We start from the raw sequence: 24,372 nt of genomic DNA on the forward strand, positions 1-24,372 counted from the left end.
TAGCAAAATTAATGCTTAAAGTGATATAACGTTGTGTGCAAAATATAAACTAAAGCAAGGAAAGTATAAGCATGATACAGTACTCAGGTCTGATGACAAGTCATATAAGTTAAATTTCAAACTGAAAGCAGGCATGGTATGACGGACTTATCACGTTATCTGAACAAAAACTCATATAGCAGTAAATGATCAAGTCAGCTGTACTCCAAATAGCATTTTGACACTACTGAAAGTAGTAGAAATATAAAAATGCTAATAACATTTTGGTGAAATCTATGTATAGAACAGGTTGCACTTCCGAGAACTGGCTTACGGAAAATGCCAACACTACATTATATCACTGTGAAAGATTAAGAATGGAACTGATAAATACCATTAAAGAAAATATTAGAAGTTTACTTTTGCTGATGTTCATTATATAGAAATGTGTTAAATGTTAAAAGATTTTTTTCTGTTATATGTTTTCTAAAGGTGTTATGTAACTTAAACCTACTACCAAGATAATTGAAAACAAGAGGAACACAAAGATTTTCTAGCTTAAAATGTGCAAACAACAATGTTTTCTGGACAACATTAACCCCACTCATTTATTTGAAGGGATTAAAGTGTTGCTGTTTAGAGAACTTGTATGTTAGGCTTTCTCTACATTGTAATTATTAATATATCTAAGGGGAATGACCCTGCAAAAACACTTCACAAAGAGAACACTTTTTCATCTATAAAGGGAAAATGTAAATTTCATAAAAAAGATTCCCTTCTTTCCCCCTACTATTCTTGGTCCAGGGAGATGATGGGTAGGCATTGGCAAGGGACAGGAATAGTTTACATACCATACACAGAAATATTGTAAAAAAGCTTACATTAATAGCTATACATACACTTTATATTAACAATACATGAAACTAATTATAGGAAGGAGATAAATGTGGGAGATAAAATCGTGGAATGTTAAAAGACTACAATCAAAGGAAAAAGGAAATCTATTTTTACATCTTACTTTTAAAACCAAAGCCAAAATAATCTTAATTCAGGAATCTCACCTAACAACAGAGCAATGGACAAAAATTGGGAACAAAAAATGGATAAGACAAATTATAACATCAGGGGAAAAATCAAATAGTGCGGGGGTAGCAACAATAATTAAAAAAGAATTCCAAGACAAAATAATTAAAACTGACGTTGATAAAAATGGAAGATGGTGCTATATAACCTATACCCGTCCTGCCATTCCAAAACTAGTACGGGTTCATAACATATGCACACCCTGCAATAATCAACAGCATTTTTTCATGTCCCTATATGCTATTTTAACAAAATTCAAAGATAACTATATAATCATTGATGGTGACTGGAACTCCTATCAAAACCCTGATAAGGATAGATCTAACCCGAATAAATTATGCAAGAAACAAGCAACACTAGCAATTAGAGTACTTAAACAGGACTTCAAACTGTTTGATCCATTCAAATATGTTGGGAAAGACTATAAAATAGAAAATTTCACCTTCTATTCACAATGCCACAAAATGTGGTTGAGAATTGATTTTTTCCTAATTTCAGATATATTCTTGAATATGAACGTAAGAAGTCATACACGTACCATATTTTTCTCTGACCACTCAAAAATCACACTAAACATTGGTTGGGATAATAAACAATACCAAGCTAATAGAGGTTCCAACTGGTCTCTGAATCCCAATCTATTAACAAAACAACATGTGATAGAAGGTATTACTACTCTACTAAGTTCATTGACATCTAATATCTCTGACACTCAAATCCAATGGATAAAAAATGGGCCTCGACAAAAGCACAAATCAGAGGATTTATTATTAGCAAAGCAACATATAAAAAAACTGCACCTAAAAGAGGAATTAGTATTAAAAGAAAAAATAAAACAACTAGAAAAGGAACAACAGTAACAAACACACTGAAGAACTTTTACTGAAAACACAAAGGGATTTATATTTAATGGAGGTAAAAAAACTATCATTTTGTGAAAAGAAAAATCTCTCTAAGTACTCTGAGGGTATTCAAGTTCCATCCAGAGTATTAGCTAGACTAATTACTCTTCACAAATCTACACCTACTATATCAGAAATCAATTGCCAAGATAAATCATATACAAACAACAAGGAAATAATAAACCTATTTGAATAATTTTATACACAGACTTATGGAGAACTTATGGAGAACAAAACTTACCAACAACAGAAAAAGATAGAACATCTTTCCTTCAAAAAATAGTATTCCCTAAACTACATGCTAATCAACAGAAAACTCTAACGGACCCAATCTCACTAAATGAAATCACTAACATAATTAAAAAATGAAAAGCAAACAAAGCCCCAGGTCCAAATGGCTTTACATCAGAATTTTACAAATACTTTACCCCCTTAGTTGTTAAAATATTATACCATGTACTAAACTATATAATAAATAATACAAATCAGCGATATCTACTTCAATGCCTTGAAAACTATCTTTATACTGAAAGAACAATTAGACCCTACAGACAACGGCAGTTACAGACCCATCTCATTATTAAACCTTGACGCCAAGATACTTACTTCAATACTAGCTAACAGAATGAAGAATATTATAGCTAATATAATTTCACCAGAACAATCGGGATTCACTCCATATAGACAAACCAGTGGCAATACCCTATCTCTTGAAACCCTGATAACCTTAGCAAATCTAAAGAAAACTCCCATATATATGATGGTAGTAGATGCTCATAAAGCATTCGATAGAGTGAATCTAACATTCTTACTCCAAGTATTACACTTTGACATCCCCAACAAGTTCATCCAAACAATTAAAATACTTTATGACAAATCTTACACAAATTTATACATAAACAGAGCCTTATCAAACAGAATCATGATTAAAAATGGGACAAGGACGCCCACTGTCCCCCTTCCTGTTTAATCTCTACTTCGATTCTCTCTTCCTATATATTAAACAGAACATATACCACAAATCCCCAACAATTTTTAACTCTAAAATTTTCTTCACAACCTTCACGAATGATCTAAACATGTACTTTACCACCCCAAGTTCTGACATAACCAAATTACTAAAAGCAATTGAACAATTCTCTAATATATCTAACTACAAGCTTAACTTAAGCAAAACTGGCATATTTCCCCCCAAACTAATATAATTATTGCCATTCTTAGACACAATTAAGATAAAACAATCAAGGAAATATCCTGGAATCACATTCTTTCAAAACAAGAGAGATTTCTGTCAAGACAATATTTTGAATAAATGGCAAAATATAATGCAAGATTGCAGCAGATGGAGTAATCTTAAGCTACCCTTCCTGTCCACGGTATCTATAATCAAAATTAATATACTGCCTACAGTAGTATATGCATTTATGACCACACAAGTTGTTGTTTGTCTTTTGGCTTTTCCCAGTTAGGGGTCGCCACAGCGGAACTCTGGTTCACTAATGATTGGCAGTAGATTTTTCACGAATGCCGAGGTGCCAGCTCAACGTCCAACCTTCAATGAAGGTACGCCCATTTACACATGTCTTTCAAATGCCACCCAACCATGGGGAGGACATGCAGACTCTACACAGAAGTCACTCCCCGCACTCCAGCTGAGAATCGAATGGGAGAACCTCTTGCTGTGAGGCAACAACGCTACTGTTGCACCACCATGGATTACTATTCATGACCACACAAGTAATAGTACATAAATTCTTCAATCAGTTGCACACATTCCTAGCTAAATTTATTTGGGAGCCCAAAAAAACAAGAATATCATACCAAAAATTATCCCTACCAAAACTAAAAGGGGGTCTAAACTTACCGGACTTTAAACTAAACTACATTAATATCAGTTGCAGCAGAATACTAAAAATAGCGGAACATATCCCAACACCCAACACATGGACTCCAATATGGTTGATAATATACCATAACTATATTAAAACATTAGATATTAACCCTAGAGCTCTTCCCTTCCTAAGCAAAAAAGAAATATCATCTTATAAGGTCATTGACCCTCTAAAACACTTTATCACCATTGTACAAAATCTGTTTACTTCCCTTAATCTCTGGTCAATGGAAATCCTACAACCTATACATAAAAATCCAAACTTAAAAATCAATAACACAATGATTAATCTCAATAACTAACCTTTACTAAAAGATAAGAGAATCCAGGATCTCCACCTTTGCCATAACTGTTTAATTACAGAGTTGAGAACTCAGCTTAACTTGCCAAAATCATGCACAATCATCCTGAGACAAATCAAAGAACTATGTTCCAGATACTTACAAAATACTAACTTAAATACGGTAGATATAAACAACTGTGAATCCCTACAGAAAATGATGTTATCCAGAGGAACAATGATATCCAACACATACAAAATGATAAATGGGATTAAATTCCAAAACAATCTACTCTTCTCTAAGTACTGGCTAAAAACAATCTCATCCATCACTGAACAACAGATGAGCCATGGTATGGAATTAACCTCTAAGGCAATACCACTAAAAAAATTAACATACACACAACTTATGATTAATAACGCTTACCATATCCCTACAGTATTTCATAAATTTAACACAAGCAACTCACCAAACTACCCACACTGTAAGATGCAAGAGCAGATCTAATTCATGTTTTCTGGAGTTACAAATGTGTGTACAAACTATGGAACTCCCCAAAAATCCAACTACAAAAGATAGGCTATGAAAAAGCGACACTGATATGGGAATTCACACTACTTCACATTCCCCCCACAAATATATCCAAAAGCCAAACCAACATACTTATAATGCTATTTTTACTAATGAAACTATACATAGCATCCAAATGGCTGGATCATCTATCAAATCGGAAGAATTCAAAAAGATGGCCATTAAACATTTGTTAGCTCATAAATTAATAATTGACGTAACAATTAAAAATTATAGGAAGTTAGAAATCTGGGAACAGGTCTTCACCATAATCCTAGCCTAGGCAAACTCAAAAGACACACTGACACTCCAAACAGAATAGGGCTACATATCTAAACCCACATTTAGCCAAACCCTGGCAAGATTCTATAACAATGTAAGCATATTGTGTTAAATTTATAAGAGGATTGAATGGCACTTTTGTACACTTTGTAAATAGTTTATGTATGTGTTCTATGAACATGCAATGTATACCATAGATTAGGGAAGCAAGAAGAGTGTCAGCTTACATATAAAATTGTGCCACATGTGAAATTGGACAAGAATGTATGAATTGACAAAGGAAAATGTCTTGTTGCTCTATTTAAAGACCATTACAAAAATGACAGCTTAAATTCTTATGTCATCTAGTGGCATACTTTGTAATCTAGTAGCATGGAGAACCTATTTGCTCCTTCAGTATGGGCATTTGAAAAATCTATTTGCCACAGTCTTACTCGATTAAAGTGTTTACAGGCTTTTATTAAATAAGACAAAATTTAGGTGTTATGAAATCTCTTGTGTGGTCATCAAGACTTGACACCAGCTTCTTTATGTTTTGTTATATATAGCCATCTTCATCAACAGGACCTTGTTTACAGAAGAAAATTCAACAAAACGCACTGACACTGCTGAAGTCTGGAACGTCTACACTTAAACTTAACGATACAGACCTGCAGCAGTACGGGCAAGTCTTTAAAGTCAGAGTAATAGGTATGTCACTTGTGTTATGCAAACTCTACAACTTTGTATTCTTTTCAGAAATTTTATTTTGTAGTTTGGTAACTATTTATTTATTGACTTTTGTTTACTGGGAAAGTCCAGCTGGGTTGAAAGTGTTGATTTTCAGCAGAGGCCTGGGGAGAAAATCTCCAGTACATCATACATTAAAAGGCATAACTTATTTTCTCAGTAGTAGGTTAACACAGGAACCTTCAAGATCCTTTTGCATGGGAGTTATGTCATATCATACATAACAGGGCTCTGGCAGGATCCAAATCCAGGTATTCTGCTTGGAAGTACACTGTTTTATCTACCATTTTATACTGCTGCTTATAATTCTTGAAAATATTAGCCATTAGTCATTATTTTTCTCAGCTGAATTTTTATTCAAATGTTAATACTTTGAAGAGAAATCGTACACTTGACTACACTGATGGTTATCTTTCTACCCCTTTCATTTGTGGCACAGTGGGCAGTTTTCAGACTTGTCATTGTGCTGCTATACATTACAGCAGACAGCAGCCTGCATGATTGGATGATGCACTAGTGAACTGAGAAGTGTACAAGATAACATATCAACAGCAATGACACAAGTACATTGTTGCAGGCATTATTTTTATGTACCACATTGAAATAGTGTATATATTAGCAGTAGCACCACATAAAAAGCTCTGGATTGCACATTCATCATAAATATCGCACACAGTGTTTCAGTGTGACGTGTAGTGCTAGAATGGTTGTTAACAAAAGTAAAATATATTTTATTGAATGTGTTGCAGAGCCACATCCAGTGTGACATGAGGCAATAAAATTCCTTTTAATCCAAAAGATGTTTGATTACATTTTTTACATAATGGCAGACCCGACATATCTCCACACATGAAGACAGCTTTACCTCCTACACCCCCTAAACTAATAGGTCACAAAACTTCATTGTAATTAAGAAAACAATTTTGATGAATGCCTGTTCGTGAAACAGGCTTTATGATTAGTGTCTCACTGAAAAAAAGTGAGTTGAGGGCATAAAATGATACCTGAAATATCCCATCTCAGTTGCTTGTACTACAGGAGGTGTGTAGAGAATGTCAACTCCATATGTGTGTGTGTGTTTTTGTGTGTGTGTGTGTGTGTGTGTGTGTGTGTGTGTGTGTGTGTGTGTGTGTGTGTGTGTGCGCGCGCGCGCATGTGCACGTTGGAGCATGCATGTGGGTGAGTGTTTCTTTTAGTGTGTGAGATTGCCTAGAGGCTTGTTTATGGACACTTGGATCTGTGTGTGCATCCAGATGGAAATCTGGGAAAGTGTATCTGTCTCTGTATATTTAAATGTAAGTGGGGGGGGCTATGCTACCACAATGTGTGTACAGTTAGAAGAAATAGTAACACAGTCAGGTCTGACAAATCAAAATTTGATTCAAACACATGGTAATGAGCCACTAAAGAGGTGTTTGTCTGTGCAGATTTACCATGTTCTGAAATGGAGATTCTCCACATTACATTACCTGGCCAACCCTTATTAGCCAGTTAGCATATGCAGAGAAGATCTCTATGAAGCCAGCTCATATTGTATATAAAACAATGTGTAAAATTATACATGCCTGTATTTGTCACTGTGAAAATGTTCTATAGGTTAAAAATGAAACTAAGCCTTGCTTTTTCAGTATGCAGATATGTGTACTCTTCTAAAGTCTAATGCTGCTTGGAGAAATGTAGTTTCCTTACCTTGATGTTCATTAGTGGAATTTTACCTTTCTTCCCTTGGCCATATAATTGTGGAAGCTAGAAAACATCTCCCAAAATCTGCATCAAAGCAGTCACAGAAAATCAAGTTTGGAACTTATATAAACCATATGTTAAGTCAAGTTCATTAGTTAGTCAGTCACAGAAGTTACAGAAGCTGCTGGAAATACCAATTTGCTTGCTGGCGGACACCTTCAGATATAGACCCCAAACTATAATGCTAATAAGGACTCAGAGTTCTAGTTTGGCCTTAAAAGCCAGAGACAGCAAGGGACATTACATCTGTTAGCCAAAAGCAGATAGTTTTCAGTTTAGATGTTGGAGAGATCTTTCTGAACATTATGTCTCTTTTGAATGTTTTATTTTACATTCCTTCTGCAAGTATATTTTTGCTTGTATATTTATTTTCTAGAGTAAATATTAATTGCAAGTGAATCATTTTATTACTGAACTGTGAATTTTTGTGGTTGATGCTTAACATCTTAGTTTATGGTTATATGCATTTTACATGCGCCAACAACTGTGGCATCTGCCTGTTAAAGACTAACCACTCAGAGCTAAGCACTGCCATTTGAACATTTAAAGGTTGACTTATTGTAAGGGTAAGGGTAAATAGGAAAGTATGTCCTCGTTTTGTTAATTCTGGCTACCTGTTGGAAATGCATCTTAAGCCTTTCCAAAGAATATTTTGTGTGTGTGTGTGTGTGTGTGTGTGTGTGTGTGTGTGTGTGTGTGTGTGTGTGTGTGTGTGTGTGTGTGTGTGTGTCTGTGTGTGTGTGTGTGTGTCCATATGCACACAAATGCAAAATAATTCTGTTCAAGTTGTCATTATTGCTGGTAAGGCTGTACTGAAAAGTGCTAGGCTCAGTTTAAGGTAAGCAAAACTATGATCTATAGCTGTGCAATGTAGATGTTATTTGAGTGCAATAGGGCTACCAAGGCAACAGTACATATGTACTATATACCCTTAAGGCCAAGTGCCCTTTGTAGCGAGAGCAAGTGGTGGAATTTCAACCCACACTTCTGGTTGTCTTTTATACAGATATGGATGGCAGTGTTACAGGAGTTTGAACCCGTAGCCTCTGTCCATTATATACCATGTGCAAGGACATTAGAAGGAGTGACCATGCATGGATCAGAAATAAAAGGACCTCCACATTAGAGTGATGACTGCTGTGACTATCTTCATGAAAAATGAAAGGTACATTTGTACCCCAGTTTCTTACTTGTCAACCTGCTTTATATTGGAACATACAATGGAGCATGGAATGTCCATTTTCAAGTGCAGCTTAGATCTATGGATGGGGAACAGAAAATTTTACTCCAGGCTTGCCCCCTGTTCTACTAATGGACAGAGGCACCTCCTAAATGCTTTATTCCATGCATGAGTCCCCTCAAAGAGTGGAGAAAGATGCACACAGGTGGATTATATCCTATGCGGGAGGGCCAGTCTGAAGGAGATTGGAGACTGTAAAGTGGTGACAGGGGAAAGTGCAGTTAGGCAGCATAGAATGGTGGTCTGTAGGATGATATTGGTGATCAAGAAGAGGAGGACAAGTGTGAGAGCAGTGCCAAGGATCAAATGGTGGAAGTTGAAAAAGGGTGATTGTGAGCTGGAGTTCAGGGAAGAGTTAAAACAGGCACTGGTGGGGAATGAAGAGTTACCAAATACCAAGAGATGGTAAAGGAGACAGCTAGAAAGGTGCTCGGTGTGACATCTGGACAGAGGAAGGAGGACAAGGAGACCTGGTGGTGGAATGTGGAAGTACAGGAGAGTATACAGAGGAAGAGGCTGGTGAAGAAGAAGTTGGATTGTCAGAGAGATGAAGTAGTATAAGGAGGTGAGGAGCATGGCGAAGAGAGAGGTGGTGAAGGCTAAGGATAAGGCATATGGAGAGTTGTATGAAAGGTTGGACACTAAGGAGGGAGAAAAGGACCTGTACCGATTGGCTAGACAGAGGGACCGAGCTAGGAAAGATGTGCAGCAGGTAAGGGTGATAAAAGATAGTGAGGGAAATATACTCACAATCGAGGAGAGTGTGTTGAGCAGATGGAAAGAGTACTTTGAGGGGCTGATGAATGAAGAGAATGAGAGAGAGAGGAGGTTGGATGATGTGAGGATAGTGAATCAGGAAGTGCAATGGATTAGCAAGGAGGAAGTAAGGATAGCTATGAAGAGGATGAAGAATGGAAAGGCTGTTGGTCCAGATGACATACCAGTGGAAGCATGGAGGTGCTTAAGAGAAATGGCAGTGGAGTTCTTAACCAGATTGTTTAATGAAATCTTGGAAAGTCAGAGGATGCCTGAGGAGTGGAGGAAAAAGTGTTTTGGTACCTATTTTTAAGAATAAGGGTGATGTGCAGAGTTGTAGTAACTACAGAGGGATAAAACTAATCAGTCACAGCTTGAAGTTATGGGAAAGAGTAGTGGAAGCTAGGTTAAGAAGGGAGGTGATGATTAGCGATCAGCAGTATGGTTTCATGCCAGGAAAGAGCACTACAGATGCAATGTTTGCTCTGAGACTGTTGATGGAGAAATATAGGGATGGTCAGAAGGAGTTGTCTTTGTGGACTTGGAGAAATCATATGATAGGGTGCCTAGAGAGGAGATGTGGTATTGTATGAGTAAGTCAAGAGTGGCAGAGAAATATGTAAGAGTAGTGCAGGATATGTACGAGGGTAGTGTGACAGTGGTGAAGTCTGCAGTGGGAGTGACAGATCCATTTAAAGTGGAGGTGTGATTACATCAAGGATTAGCTCTGACCCCTTTCTTATTTTCAATGGTGATGGACAGGTTGACAGACGAGATCAGACAGGAGGCCCCATGGACTATGATGTTTGCAGATGACATTGTGATCTGTAGTGAGAGTAGGGATCAGGTTGAGGAGACCCTGGAGAGGTGGAGATATGCTCTAGAGAGGAGATGAATGAAGGTCAGCAGGACTAAGACAGAATATGTGTGTGTGAATGAGAGGGAGGATAAAGGAATGGTGAGGATGCAGGGAGTTGAGTTGGAGAAGGTGGATGAGTTTAAGTACTTAGCATCAACAGTTCAAAGTAATGGTGAGTGTGGAAGAGAGGTGAAGAAGAGAATACAGGCAGGGTGGAATGGGTAGAGAAGAGTGTCAGGAGGGATTTGTGACAGACTGCTACCAGTAAGAGTAAAAGGGAAGGTCTACAAGAGAGTAGTGAGACCAGCTATGTTGTATGGGTTGGAGACAGTGGCACTGACAAAAAGGCAGGAGTCAGAGCTGGAAGTAGCAGAGTTAAAGATGTTAAGACTTGCACTGGGTGTGACAAGGATGGATAGGATTAGGAATCAGTATATTAGAGGGTCAGCTCAGGTTGGACTGCTTGGAGACAAAGTCAGAGAGGCGAGATTGTGTTGGTTTGGACATGTGCTGAGGAGGGATGATGGTTATATTGGGAAAAGGATGCTAAGGATGGAGCTGCCAGGTAAGAGGATAAGAGGAAGACCTAAGATAAGGTTTATGGATGTGGTGAGAGAGGGCATACAGGCGTTTGGTGTGACTGAGCAATATGCAGCGGACAGGAAGAAATGGAAACAGATGATCCGCTGTGGCGACCCCAAACGGGAACAGCTAAAAGAGAAGAAGAGAGTCCCCTCAAATTATCGATGATATGATTCCAGTTATTCTTATTAGGAGTAATATATAATTATTGACCATGGGATGGGTAAGATAAATCTATAACCAAATGGAACAGGTTATTTTGAGCACAAAAAGAAAACTGGCTAGGCTTAAAATGGCCTGCAAGGGCAGCTATCCTAGTACTTACCAATAAACCTATTGGTCATGTTCTTAGAGTACTATTCATAAATACTGTACACAATTATGTAGGGCAAGAATAGAGTTGACCACATGTACTATACCCTGCAAAATTCAAAAAGGCCCACCAGACGCCTCTGAATGCTGTGGAGGTTGGTATACATTGCTCCATTCCTAGAAATATGCAGGTATGCAGTTGGAATGGAGATAAAGTTTCACATTATATACATTATTCTCCCTATGAGCCATATGCTACACTCTGAAATAAGAGGGATTTATGGAAGTACAGCCACAGGCCTATCAAGTGAGTTACAGATATCCAACAGTCAACGACTAAAGGTGTTGACGTTTTGCCTGAATTAGACAACTGAGCAACATCATTTCTTTAATTGACACAGTCGTGGAACATATAACAATAAAGGGATGCTACAGTACTTCCTGATATTTTTTGCAGTGCACACAAACACACTGATACAAACACACCTGGCCCACTGCAACACAACATCATAAAGAGGCTCCCACCAATGGAAGCACCCACAGCACCAGATACCTTTATTGTGATAATATGCACATGTCCTATACAACACTGTTATGGCAAAGGGGACTAAAGCTATTATGAATTTCTACCTGACATGACAGCAAAGTAGAAAGCAGGTCCAGTGTACTGCTTTTCTCCAAATGTTACAGGCAATTATAGTCTGAACCTGTAGCCCAACAGTTTTCAGTAGTAGCACATCTCTGGTGCTGAAAGCTGCTAAGGTTACATATGAGTGTTGGCTGACATGTGAGTGACTAATGTCAAACTAAATCACTGGAGTATATTACAATTTTTTCTCCCTAGTCTATATTAATATGGATATCCTCCCAAACAGCAATCACAATGTATGGTGCAGGCTGTGTTTGTAGGTTGTCACATATGTGACATCCTGTAGGTAAATAAATAGGTGCATCTCTGACACAGAAGTTCATTGTATCCAGAGGTGTACTGTGTGCTCCTGTGTACTCCTTAGAGAAGTAAAATATGGGCATTTTAGTAGTACATCTAATCTTATACATTTCATTACTGACTTGACTGAGTACTAAACTTAGTGCATACAGCAGTTTTATGTAAGTGTATGTTTATGAATCCAGTCTTAAGTTTCTGTTGTTAATAATGTAAAAATATCTGAATCACTATAAGAGAAACACTAATAAGGGGGAAACTTTAGTATCTCTTTACATTCTTTTCTTCCAGAGAATGTTAAGCAGAATAATATCTTAGCACTCCTTGAGTATGCAACAGTTTTACAAACTTTCTTAAATAACATCAGTAGTAGTACAATAGAAAATGTCACTGTGGTCAAAAACTAATAGCTCATTCATTAGTGTCTTATTGGGGATCTGGAGAAAGAGGATGAAATGAGCCCCAGTCTATCTGTGATCTCTGTGTGCTCATAAGGGAAATTACACTTTACTGTGTGTAGTTGTCATCCTCCCAGTGTGTATGTTCCCCACTGCTGGCAGTGGTGAAGACTGAGGCTCCTTGATTACTGGGCCAGTGCAGGGGTGTCACATATTAATTGGTTGGCAGTGGTGGGATAGCCAAATCACATATTAATTGGCTTGTAGTGGTATGAATAGTGAATTCCTGAAGCCTGTAAACAGTGGTCACTGAAGGTGTTTGTACTCTCAATCAGCCACACAGTGAACATTCAGAGTTTCATATCGCAATTGTTTTATTTTTTTGTTAGCTTAGTTAGTCAGGGAGAGCAGGCAGGCATGTCAGCAGAGGAGTATGGCAAGCTAACAAGGAGCCAATTGGCTGTACCTGCTTGACTTTTGTTACATGTGATATATTCTGATCACTGTAAATTGATTTCTTTATAACTGAAAAGTTGCAATAAATAAGCCACTCCAATGGCTTAAAAGAATACAGCCCTGACTACAGCCTAGCTGACCTGAGTTCAATTACCAGCTCAGGCAACTGAAGGATCATGCCCATCCTAGGGCAGGGGTGATATATGGCAGGGCATGTACACCAATAAAAACCTTCTGGGGAAGCTTGGAAGCCAATTGCAATGTGGTCGGCCAGAGGAGTGGGTCAGCTTTCTGCTGGCAGCAACACACAGAAGTGTGGAGGCAGGGTGGTGCTGTCTGACCATTGCACATTCCCTTATGTCAGCCACAGCACACACATTTGGGATAAATGGGTTAGGACTAAAGCAGAAAACTCCCTGGTTGATGGTAGACAGCAGCGACCTCCCCTAGGATACCCTCATGATCCATACTGGCCCCAGGGTCAAATTTGGTAAAACTCCTGGGTTGGTGAGGCTGGTAGACCCAGCTTATATGTGGGGCACTGGAACTGCTGTCAAAATGAATCCAGGAGAGAATAAAGAGCACAAAAAAGTCTCATAAATGCCAGCCTGAATTATTAGAATGGTCTTCTCTTTCTCTGGGAAATTGTCTGCCCTCACTGATGTTCCAAACATGTTCTAAATACAAAACTGAAGACTGTATGTCTATCCTTTTTATTATATAATCCACTTTTCCAACTCAGAAACACCATGGGTCTGTTGTTAACTGTTGGAATGGGTCTTTCATGCTCACAAAATGAGACACAGATTACCTCTGAACAGCCAGTATGCTACAGAGTATAAAGAGAGTTTTGCTAATCTATCAGGATAGTTGAAGATTTTAATACTGTTAATTTCCTGAGACAAAATTCGTGGTGGCCTCTCCAACTGAGTGTTCTGCTTGGATTTGCCTATACCAAAGGAGGCATTGTATTTGATGATGAGTCTAATAAGGAAAGATTACAATAGTAAGATGATTTTCTTGGCTCTTGAATGTGTTATATGGCAAAACAGAAGCATTTGTTGACTATGGTGGAAGCATGATGACCAAATGGGCAATAGTTACTCACATAAGTATCCAGGTGTCTTATGACTGCATCAGTCTGAAGATGAGTACCACTTATATCAGGTAGCAGCAGCTTTTTTTGCCTAATACTTCCATGCTGCACTTTTTTGCATTAAGCTTGAGACTGTTTTGAGTACACCAGGTACATGCATATTCCAGCCCTTGCTAGAGCAGTTTAGAAAAAGTGGATGATACGATTAAAGTGTTCAGTCTGTAGTCATCAGTAAAAGAGAAGAATAAACAAGGTATAAACACCAATAACACTACAAACCAGAAAGTCAGAAAAAATAAGGTAAGAAAGAGAAAAAGAAATGACAATACTTCATATGAACTGTGACGCACCTGCACTGGCCCAGAGTGCTTCCTCAGACAAGCCAGAAGGTCTGTCATGAAATTGGCACCTCTGTCAGTCAGTATTTCTTTTGGAAAACCTACCCTGCTGAAAACTTCTAACAAAGCATTTGCCACCTTTTCTGCCTCAATGGAGGACAGAGCCACCGCATCAGAGTATCTTATAGCATAATCTGCTACCACTAGGATATACTTTTACCCTGTGGAATTTGGGGATCCTCAGAAGCCCCAGAATATCCATGGCTACACTCTCAAATGGCTCCTCAATCACAGGCAAAGGCATCAATGGAGCGTTCACCTTGTCTCCTGCCTTGCCTACATTTTGGCACTGCTCACAGGTCCTGCAGTACCCTGTTACATCTCTACAAATCCCAGGCCAATAAAAGTTCTGCACAATACATCTTTTTGTATGTTTTATGCCCATATCTCCTGCAAAGGGAATATCATGGGCTATGGCTAAGAGTGCCAGATGGTAGGCTCTGGGCACTACCAACTGTCGTATTTTCTCACCCTCTAACCCTACCTCAGGGGTCCACTCTCTATACAATAACCCTTTATCCCAGTATACAGATTCCCCTTTCCCTTGACAATCAGGTGCCTCACTGGCTACATCCCTCAGGCCTTGTAATGTAGGGTCTAAGAGCTGAGCCTGCCTCAACTCTCTCTTTGTAACCCTTCCCAGCTCCCCTTCCACAGGAAGTCTGGTATCCTCTGACAGCAGTGCCTCGCTGTCAGCCTGGGTACTACTACTACTCACCTCTGCCCTTGCAATCACTCTGTCCAATGAAATATCAGTACCCACAAGCACCTGTGGCTCATCTTCAGTCTCACTGGTACTGGGTACCTCCCTCCCAGAAGTAACCACCTCATCAGTCCTGGCTGCAAGTGTGCAGTCTGTCTGGGTCTCCCCAGGCTACCAGACCCACATGCTTGTCTGCAAGCCTAACTGCTTGTATCTGCATGCATACATGGTACTGCATTATCAGAATCATTCCCTATCAGGACATCTGCAGGAATATCCTCAAATACACCAACATGCTTGCTTCCCTTTCCACCCTAGCCAAAGGTATTTGGAATGGGGTCTCCCTCCTACAGCTATGACTGGAGTAGACTACCCAAGCAAGTAGTGCTCCTCTTTAACCTTTGCAGGCTTCACAATGGTTATGTCAGAGACTGTCTCTCTCTTAGCAGTGGCCTCTTACCCATTTACTAAAATAAGATATGACCTCTTGTGGTAGTTTGGTACCCTTGTTGTCTTGAGACAACTTATTGCTGGCATTCTGTCATTCCCACTTACTGGCTCTCCCCCCTTTTGTTCTCCACCTTGCCTCTGTGGACATCTATATGCTACATGGCCCCACTGGTTGCATTTAAGACATTTAACCCTTGGTCCTGGATGTGTACTTAGACTAGTGGCTTCCCCTAGCTATAGGTGGACTCTGTTGGGGCAGTCTGGACTGCCCACTATGGGTTCTTTTCAACCCATTAGCAGCACTGGGTTTCCCTTTCCTGTGCAGTGATGCCCTGCTTGCTAGATATAGGTTTTCCTCCTTCCACAGCTCATCTGCAGTACTGCATTGTCTATCAGCTAACCAGACTCTCATGTCCTCAGGCAAAGTGCTGAGGGCTTGTTCCCCACCTATGAAAATAAGTGCTTAGTTCAGCAATATATTCACATGTACTTTCATATGCCTTGCATCTTTGCTCACAAAACTTTTTCCTATAAGCTTCAAGTGCTAACTTAAAACATTCTAACAAATAATTTTGACTGACTTATAATTTAAGCAATTAGTATCAGACAATTTAAACATAGTGGTTACAGCTTTACCATGAAGTAAGGGGGTCAGGAACCATACTCAGAGCCCTTGGTCAGCATTATACTGTATACATACCTTTTAAAACATATGAATGAAACTATCAAAATTATCCCCCTCTGTAAATTGTGGAAGAAATTTACTGACCTTTGTTGCTTCTGGGGTGCAGTTACTCCCTTCCCCATTACCTCCATGACTCTGGCGAAGAGTCAGCATCTCCTTTTCATGCTGCCTCTGCCTCTCATTCTCCTCAGCTTCCAGATGTCATATTGCATATTCTCATTTTCTTCAGCCTCCAGACATCTCACTCTTTCTGCTGCTTCAATTTCTAAACATTTGACCTCAAGTCTCTTTAACTTCAGATGGATTTTTAAGTCCTGTTTGGAAAGGTTGCACTGTCTATTTTCTGAGAGTGGTGCATCTCCAAGGCCAGCCTGGTTGTTCTACTGATTGCTGGTCTGCAATGCAGCTGTGCCCAAAGCTACAATCATTCCTACCTTAGTCAGGTTGGCATGCACCACTCCTTTAGCCTGGCACATCTCAGCCAATTGGCTCATTGTTAGCTTGCCATACTCCTCTGCTGACATGCCTGCCTGCTCTCCCTGACTAACTAAGCTAACAAAAAAAAATAAAACAATTGCGATATGAAACTCTGAATGTTCACTGTGTGGCTGATTGAGAGTACAAACACCTTCAGTGACCACTGTTTACAGGCTACAGGAATTCACTTTTCATACCACTACAAGCCAATTAATATGTGATTTGGCTATCCCACCACTGCCAACCAATTAATATGTGACACCCCTGCACTGGCCCAGTAATCAAGGAGCCTCAGTCTTCACCACTGACAACAGTGGGGAACATACACACTGGGAGGATGACAAGTACACACAGTGAAGTGCAATTTCCCTTAAGAGCACACAGAGATCACAGATAGTCTGGGGCTCATTTCATCCTCTTTCTCCAGATCCCCAATAAGACTCCCCACTGGCACAGCTATATGGTTGAGATCTCAGCTGAGTGGCCAAGCTAAAACCACCAGCACCCTCTCTGTCCAGCCAGTGCTTCATGCGCTTCTTGTCCCTGCCCAAGTAGCTGACACACACACACACACACACACACACACACACACACACACACACACACACACACACACACACACACACACACACACACACACACACACACACACACACACTTTGAGATCTGATTTATATACAAACACACACAGCACACACCTGGGAAAGGTTGATACAGATTTACTAGCTATGCCCCCTTCTGCCCAGACTATAATGTAGTTCCAGCTGCCACCGGCCAACTCTTTATCAGCTACTCTAAAGCCCTTAACAAAGGGTGTCCAATCCTACTGTGTGATGTTACTAATAATCCAGATGGTAGTTATACAAAGAGCAAGGCTATTTAGGAGTGGCCTGTACAGTGTCTTATTGTTTAAATATGTCTCAGAGATATCAGCCACAAAGATAGGTTTAAATATATTTAATAATAAATAAATAGCGAAAGAACAAGAGAATACTGAGTACATAATCAGTTACATCAGAGTTCAAAATCACAGGAAATATTTAAAGCAACATTGCGGGACAATCTCAAATAAATAAAGAAAACATCTAAGCTATACTTTACTATATTCCTATCTGAATCCAAAAGAGTTACTATGCCCTAAAAACTTACTTACTGAACAACACGCAGGCAGAAGTGCAAAAGGTGTTGGTGATGAGTGGATGTTTCTAGGTCAAACACAAGATACAAAATGCACAGTCTCTCTCTGAAAGAGTTATTAAATTAATATCAAATATTACTGCTGGGTTAACTTGGATAACATCACTTTTTGTCACCTGACTTTCGGTTCCCAAGCTAAACCCCCCTTCATAGAATTTGACATCTCCTTGTGAAAAATACATATCTCTCAGATCTTTGAAGATCCTGGAAGTCATAAAACAATAAAGCACTTCTGCATCTCAAACTAGGTAATTACTTCTCTTCCAAGACAATACAAAAATGTATAGCTCTGGACACTGTGTCCACTACTGAAATGAAATTGAGAGATAACTGTTATAGCATAATTGTAAAACAATTTAATTTCTTATTTTCTTGAAGTTATGCAAGTTAACCCTCTATGTTCTAGTTTCTACTGTTAAAACCGATTCATTTATACAATTATAACTAGTTTATATGCATTTCTATTCTAAGCCAGCAGGGCATGCTGTGGTTACATTTTAGCTCAGTACTTTACACCTTTACACACACTTCTGTATGAATCATGTCAATATTCACAAATGACTTAGAATTATTTACAAAATTCCAGACAGCTGGACTGGCAGTATTCCCCTTCTGTTACATGAACATCAAGGAAAAAATGACTAATGAAAAGGAAAAAAAAACTGAGAAAGGAAACCTATCTCACACAGAAACATATATTTTGAAGGAGTGTGACATTCTCCATGTTGCAGGTCTATAGATTATAATGGGTCAAGCAGCAGATAAAGTCTAGTTGATAGATATATACAGCCTGTGTCCTTGTTTTTTCCTTTGCTATTTAAATAGTCTTTATGTTTTCATGCATAAGAAGTACCAGCCTTATCATTTACACCTCTTCTGTCTTTTCTGACAAAAATATCACTTGTTCCCACCTTTCAGTCAGCCATATCTTTGTAATGACCATTGTATCAAGGGTAATATATGTTTAATGGAGCTTACCATTAGAGTCTTGTTTTTAAAACTTGCATGTGGAGATTGGACAGGAAGCACACTATTTTAATGATATTTATTCCCCCTTTTTTAGGAATGACTGAAAACCAGTATGGTCAAGATGACTATATAATTAATACTTTGCCTCCACCAAGTCCTCCATCTTGTTTGATTTCACCTACTGAAGGAACAGTCTTTACCAGCTTCAGCATCAACTGCTCAACCTCCACCACAAACGAGACCATACATCCTGCAATTGCAGCATATACTTCACTCACCTATTGTGTCTACATCTCTTCAGGTACCTTTTTTATAAATTGTGGCTTTAATTTGCAAATACTATTTAAATATAGAATGCTGTTTGAGGGATGCAGCACTTTTTATACAAGTACCAAAGTGAAGTAAATTATTTGAATTAGGCTAATTATTTTTCCTAATAGCAGATATTTGTCAGGTGTGTACACTGTACATTAATATGGCATGTAGATGTCACGCTTCACTGTATTTCTTATATTGAGATCACTAATTTGGCATGGAGAACATGAAACTTTAGCAGATATTTGTTGCCAAGAAGATTATTTCTGCTTTACTACATCAGTGGAATATTACAAAAATCAGAGCTGTAACTAGAACACTTGGTATCCTAGACAATCTCCCACTCATTGCCACCATATCCAAATCCATTCATACTCAACATCTTTTCCCATTTCGCACATGCGGTCGGAGTGTCACTTCAGCAGTGACAACCATCTTGAGCCAAGGTTTACACTGCTGGATGGCTATCCCTGCCACGGTATTTCATTCATACCACTCAATCGTGCACACACAGTCTTACTTACAGCCAATTTAGAGTACCCAATCCACCTACTGCATGTCTTTGGAATGTGGGAAAAAACTTGAGCACCTGGAGGAAACCCACATGACCATAGGGAGGACATGCAGACTCCACACAGAAGGCACCGCAGCCGAGAATCGAACTGGAGAACCTCTTGCTGTGAGGCTGCATCACTGCAGCCACTCCTATCCAAAGTTATGGACCAAAAAAAAAAAACTTCCTTCAAATATGAGGATGAAAAAAATGTCCTCCAGAGTTGGGGACAAAAAACATCCTTACAGTTAACCATTACATAAGGGTAAGTCCTCATGACTGACTACGAATCAGAATAATCCATGTCCCCACAAGTGATGTAATGATGATACATAGGTTTTCGATTCTATAATGGGAAAGAGGATGATGATACTTCTCTTATGAAAAGTCATGGTACATACCATTAGAGAAAATGCCAATAACAATCTACTCAAATATTGTGCCATCATTGTTTATTAATAGTTTAACTCCAAGGCAAAGCTAATTTGCATAAATCATTGCATCATCTGATTTGATTCTCTCATAAGTAGATACTTGATACTTCATAAAACAAGTAATACAGATATTGTATTTCAATTTTGTTTCTTGTAAAGCAGCCTGATGTAACCTGTTATCTTGGAAAATATGAATGCAACTAGTGTAATAGGTTATATTTTGTTTTTGTTATTAATTTCATCTTTTAATAGTTGCATAAACTGCAATGGTTGCCTATATTTTGGCAGGGCAGTAATGACTTTGGCAGCAACAAAATGCAGAAAGACATGAAAATTGCAAAATCTTCTGATATTAAATTTCCATCTAAGTACTTCAAGAAACATTAACTACTACAACACAGTAATATGATGTCCAAAATTAGAGTTGCAATAGAGTTGCACAAAAATTAGTGATAATTTTTGTAATAAATTGGATAATTGATACTTTAAATTTTATGAGATTGGAAATATCCTAGAAAATCTCATATTTAAATAAGAAGTGTTCCACTGAGGACAAATGAGCATGTGGTAACCCGGTGAAATAAATAATAAGAACACTGAGTGACACTGGGGGGAGATCAGGGATCTTGCATATATAAGTAGTGTAATTGTCACTTGCACTACTTAAGTTTCAGTTACCATTGCATAGTATAAGATGTCCTTCCATATTACTGTTGCAATTGTCACTTGATACTAGATAGCTAGATCCCAGACACAAATAGGTAGTCTGCAAAGAAGACAGGATTGTGGTATTATCTGTGAAAACTTTGAGGGGCCCAGGATGAAAAGGGAATGAAAAGCTTGCAAATCCAGAAGCGGAGCCCTCATCTCCTTTATGTTGATGTGGTCTGACCTTTGATGAGAAAGCTAGAGACTCTGAACTTTTAGGGGCCACAGGAGGCACCCCACCCCCTGTCTGAGGTGTCTGTAAAGCACGCCTGAGTGGGAACTGGAGCTGGAAAAGGAAGCCCAAGGTTGAGAGAAAGTTGATGACTCCACCACTGAAGCTTGAGCTTGAGACACAGAAGGAAAGGCACCAGGAATTGCAGACGATAACAATGTTGAAGCCATACTGATTTGAGGTATCACTGAAGTTTCCTCATATGGAGCCGGGTGAGAGGGAGCATGGATATGGTGGAAGCCATGAATCTCAGAGCCCATAGAAATTCCGTGGCCATAACAGATGCCAGAGGAAGAAGAGATTGGGAAAATGTTATTAGAGACAGAGCACTGGGGATAGGCAAAGATGCCAACATAGGAACTGTCTGAAGCCTGCAGCTGAGGAAAATATGATCCCGGGAAGGCATCAAAACTGACTTCTGGAGGTTTATGTGGATTCTCAGACTGCGTAATAGGCCAGTAGTAAACGTGAGATCCTGAAGAAGATTGCTGAGGGGTGGGAGCTTGAATAAGCAGATTGTCTAGACAGGGAGAAATCTGAACACCTTGAATCCTGCAAAAACATTGACAGGAGCAAGGCATTTGATGAATACATTTGGGGTAGTAAAGACGTCAAAAGGCATAAGCAGACAACTGAAAATACAAGGAAGAGACATTAAAACATAAAAATTTCCTGAAAAGAGGATGGATTGGGATGTAAAGGTATGCATACTTGCGATCCAAAGATACCAGAAGGCTTATACAAGAAGAGGAAACAATGTCTGACAGGATAACTTCTGAAAGGAAGGAATCTTGAGAAAGGTGTGCCAAAACCGGTTTCCATGTACCCTCCTTCCATGGGCCACAAAACTTTTTGGAATAAAATCCCTTCCTCACCTGGGTGGGAGGCATGGCTTGGATGGTGCCCTGAACAGAAAGAGACCGAAGAACCTCTGAAAAGTGAGAAAGCTGTTCCCGAGGAGGTTGAAGAATGCCTGAAAAGAGAGAGGGGGGCCTCCAAACCATGAAATATTCCTGATGGATAATAGACAGGCCCAAATGTCTGAAGTTACTTGTAGCCAATATGGAAGAGAGAAGGACACGCAGAGGAACAAGGGAACCTGACTGAGAGCAGAAGGAAGCAAACTATCACATAGAATCCAACATTTCCTGGAAAGGAGATTTCTGAGAAGTAGGAGTCTGAGTAGACTTAGCAGGAGGCACACACCTGGAACCCTTCTTGCCCTTGGGTGGAGAACAAGATTGTGTACAAACAAAGGCAGACTTGGAGGGATAGTTCCTCTGAAATTCAGGAATGGAAAAAGCAAAAATATGTTTCAGCTCCTTCAAGGCTTTGCCCTTGTCATGGAGGGACTTGAAAAGGTCAGCAGCAGCAACAGATCCAAAAAGACTTCTGTTATCCAAAGAAACATGCAAAAGTGTGGCCTTAATGTCATCAGGCATAGCCTGAACAGGAAACAAGAATAATGAGTCATAACTGAAGCAAAGGCAGAAGTCCTAAAAAGGCCATTCATGTTGTAGATCCTTAACAACAGGGGAAATATGCTTCATCCTTTTTTTTTTTTCCTGTGGGGCATCTGCTCAAAACTCCTCAGAAGGAGACCCCTGACATGATTCTATAGTGGTGGTAGGAATCTCCTCCTCTCTAAGATCAGAGGAATCCCATTGGTTTATTTGATTGAATGATGGGCAACATGAGAAGTGGAGCCTGGCAAGGCCAAAGCCTTCTCCTCAGAATCAGGAAGGTCAGAAACCACTTTAGAAGCCTGAGAAAGGAGAACCAAAATATACCTGGTCATACGAGTCTGGTAGCTAATGTCTCTAAATGACAAAGTGGCAGTAGTGTAAACTTTATTGCCCTATCTCTCTCCATGGCCCTACTATTCCTATCAGAATCATAGCTCCTTGGATGGTTTGTCAGAAGAGCCTGACACCACACAAGGGTCAGCAGAAGGGCATTTAAAAATGAATTTGCACTCTTCAGTCACTTTTTAGATCCTATCTGGCTTAGGTGCAAGATGCTAAGAGTTAGGGACTACAGAAGCTGCCAAAAAAAGGTATCCAAAAGGGCAGCCAGAAAAGGAATAGCAAACAATTTGGGAGCCTCCATCTATAGGAGCTCATAATACCTTTTTTTTAATCTGAGAGACTTAAGAATAATCCCACTTAAAATAGTCCATCATACAGGCAATGGTATCCCCAAAGGAGAGTTCTTCCAAAGGGGAGTCTGGATTTAAGGAATATTCCCTCTTAACTGTAGTCCAAAGGGGAAGGGATTTGAGAAGAATAAGCCAGAATTCTTACCCTGAGTCCATATCCTTTTCCGAGAAATCCAAATCCATATGCCTTATGAATGGAGTGGAAGACTAGGGAGGAGCAGGAACAGAGACTATTTGAGGTGGCTCCAAGGCCATCAAGGCATTAAATAAACCCTGCCATTCATGTTGTGGATCACCCTAGGAAGATGAGATGCCTGACATGATTCTATAATGGTGGTAGAAATCTCCTCCCTCACTAAGATCTGAGGAACCTACCTTGTTTCTGTTGATATTATCAGCTGATATTCCACCTTAACATCAGGCACAGATGTTTGAAAGGTCTCCAGGGACATATGAAAAGCCGAATCCATGACAACCTATGATGGGGTCACAGCCAGTCTCTGACAGGGTTGCAGCAGAGGAATCTAAAGCAAGCAATGGATGGTCTGCTGGGCTTTTGCTTGCCTTAGGAGAGATGTCCAGAGGAGGCTGGACAGCAGCCAGATTAGGCCTCATTTTTTTGACCTTCTTCTTGGGAGTTGGCTGGCTCATGAGATGGGAGGATTCCACCTTAACACCCTGATCTAACAACTTAAGACATTGGTTCTCCAGGTATATGGACAAACAGGAGAGATAACTACATAGGGTCTTAGGCAGAAATGCCTGGCAGATAGAACATTGTGAATGTGTATCATAGGAAGCACCCAAATCAAAAAGACACTGGTTGTTGCTGGTCTTTTTAGGGAAATCTGCCTCCCACACTGACATTTTCCCTTTCTGGATGACATGAACACAACAATAAGAAGAAAAGTAAGAGAAGAAACCCCAGTTGGGCACTTATCTAAAAACATGGCTTGGTAACTAGCACAGCAGAAGGGTGTTCAGACCA

At 39.4% G+C, this 24,372-nt stretch overlaps 1 protein-coding gene across 1 annotated transcript in view; it reads left to right on the forward strand.

Annotated features, from left to right (window-relative positions):
• Positions 1-24,372, forward strand: part of PKD1L2 (polycystin 1 like 2) — a 1,522,374-nt gene that overhangs the window by 472,763 nt on the left and 1,025,239 nt on the right. Inside the window, exons 16-17 of the mRNA XM_044081586.1 lie at positions 5,537-5,678; positions 19,079-19,285. Of these exons, the coding sequence (XP_043937521.1) occupies positions 5,537-5,678; positions 19,079-19,285 (349 nt within the window). The remainder of the gene's footprint in view (positions 1-5,536; positions 5,679-19,078; positions 19,286-24,372) is intronic.

The sequence above is a fragment of the Protopterus annectens genome, chromosome 8.part1 (assembly GCF_019279795.1).
Source record: "Protopterus annectens isolate FY-2018-M chromosome 8.part1, PAN1.0, whole genome shotgun sequence".
NCBI classification, from domain to species: Eukaryota; Metazoa; Chordata; order Ceratodontiformes; family Protopteridae; genus Protopterus; species Protopterus annectens.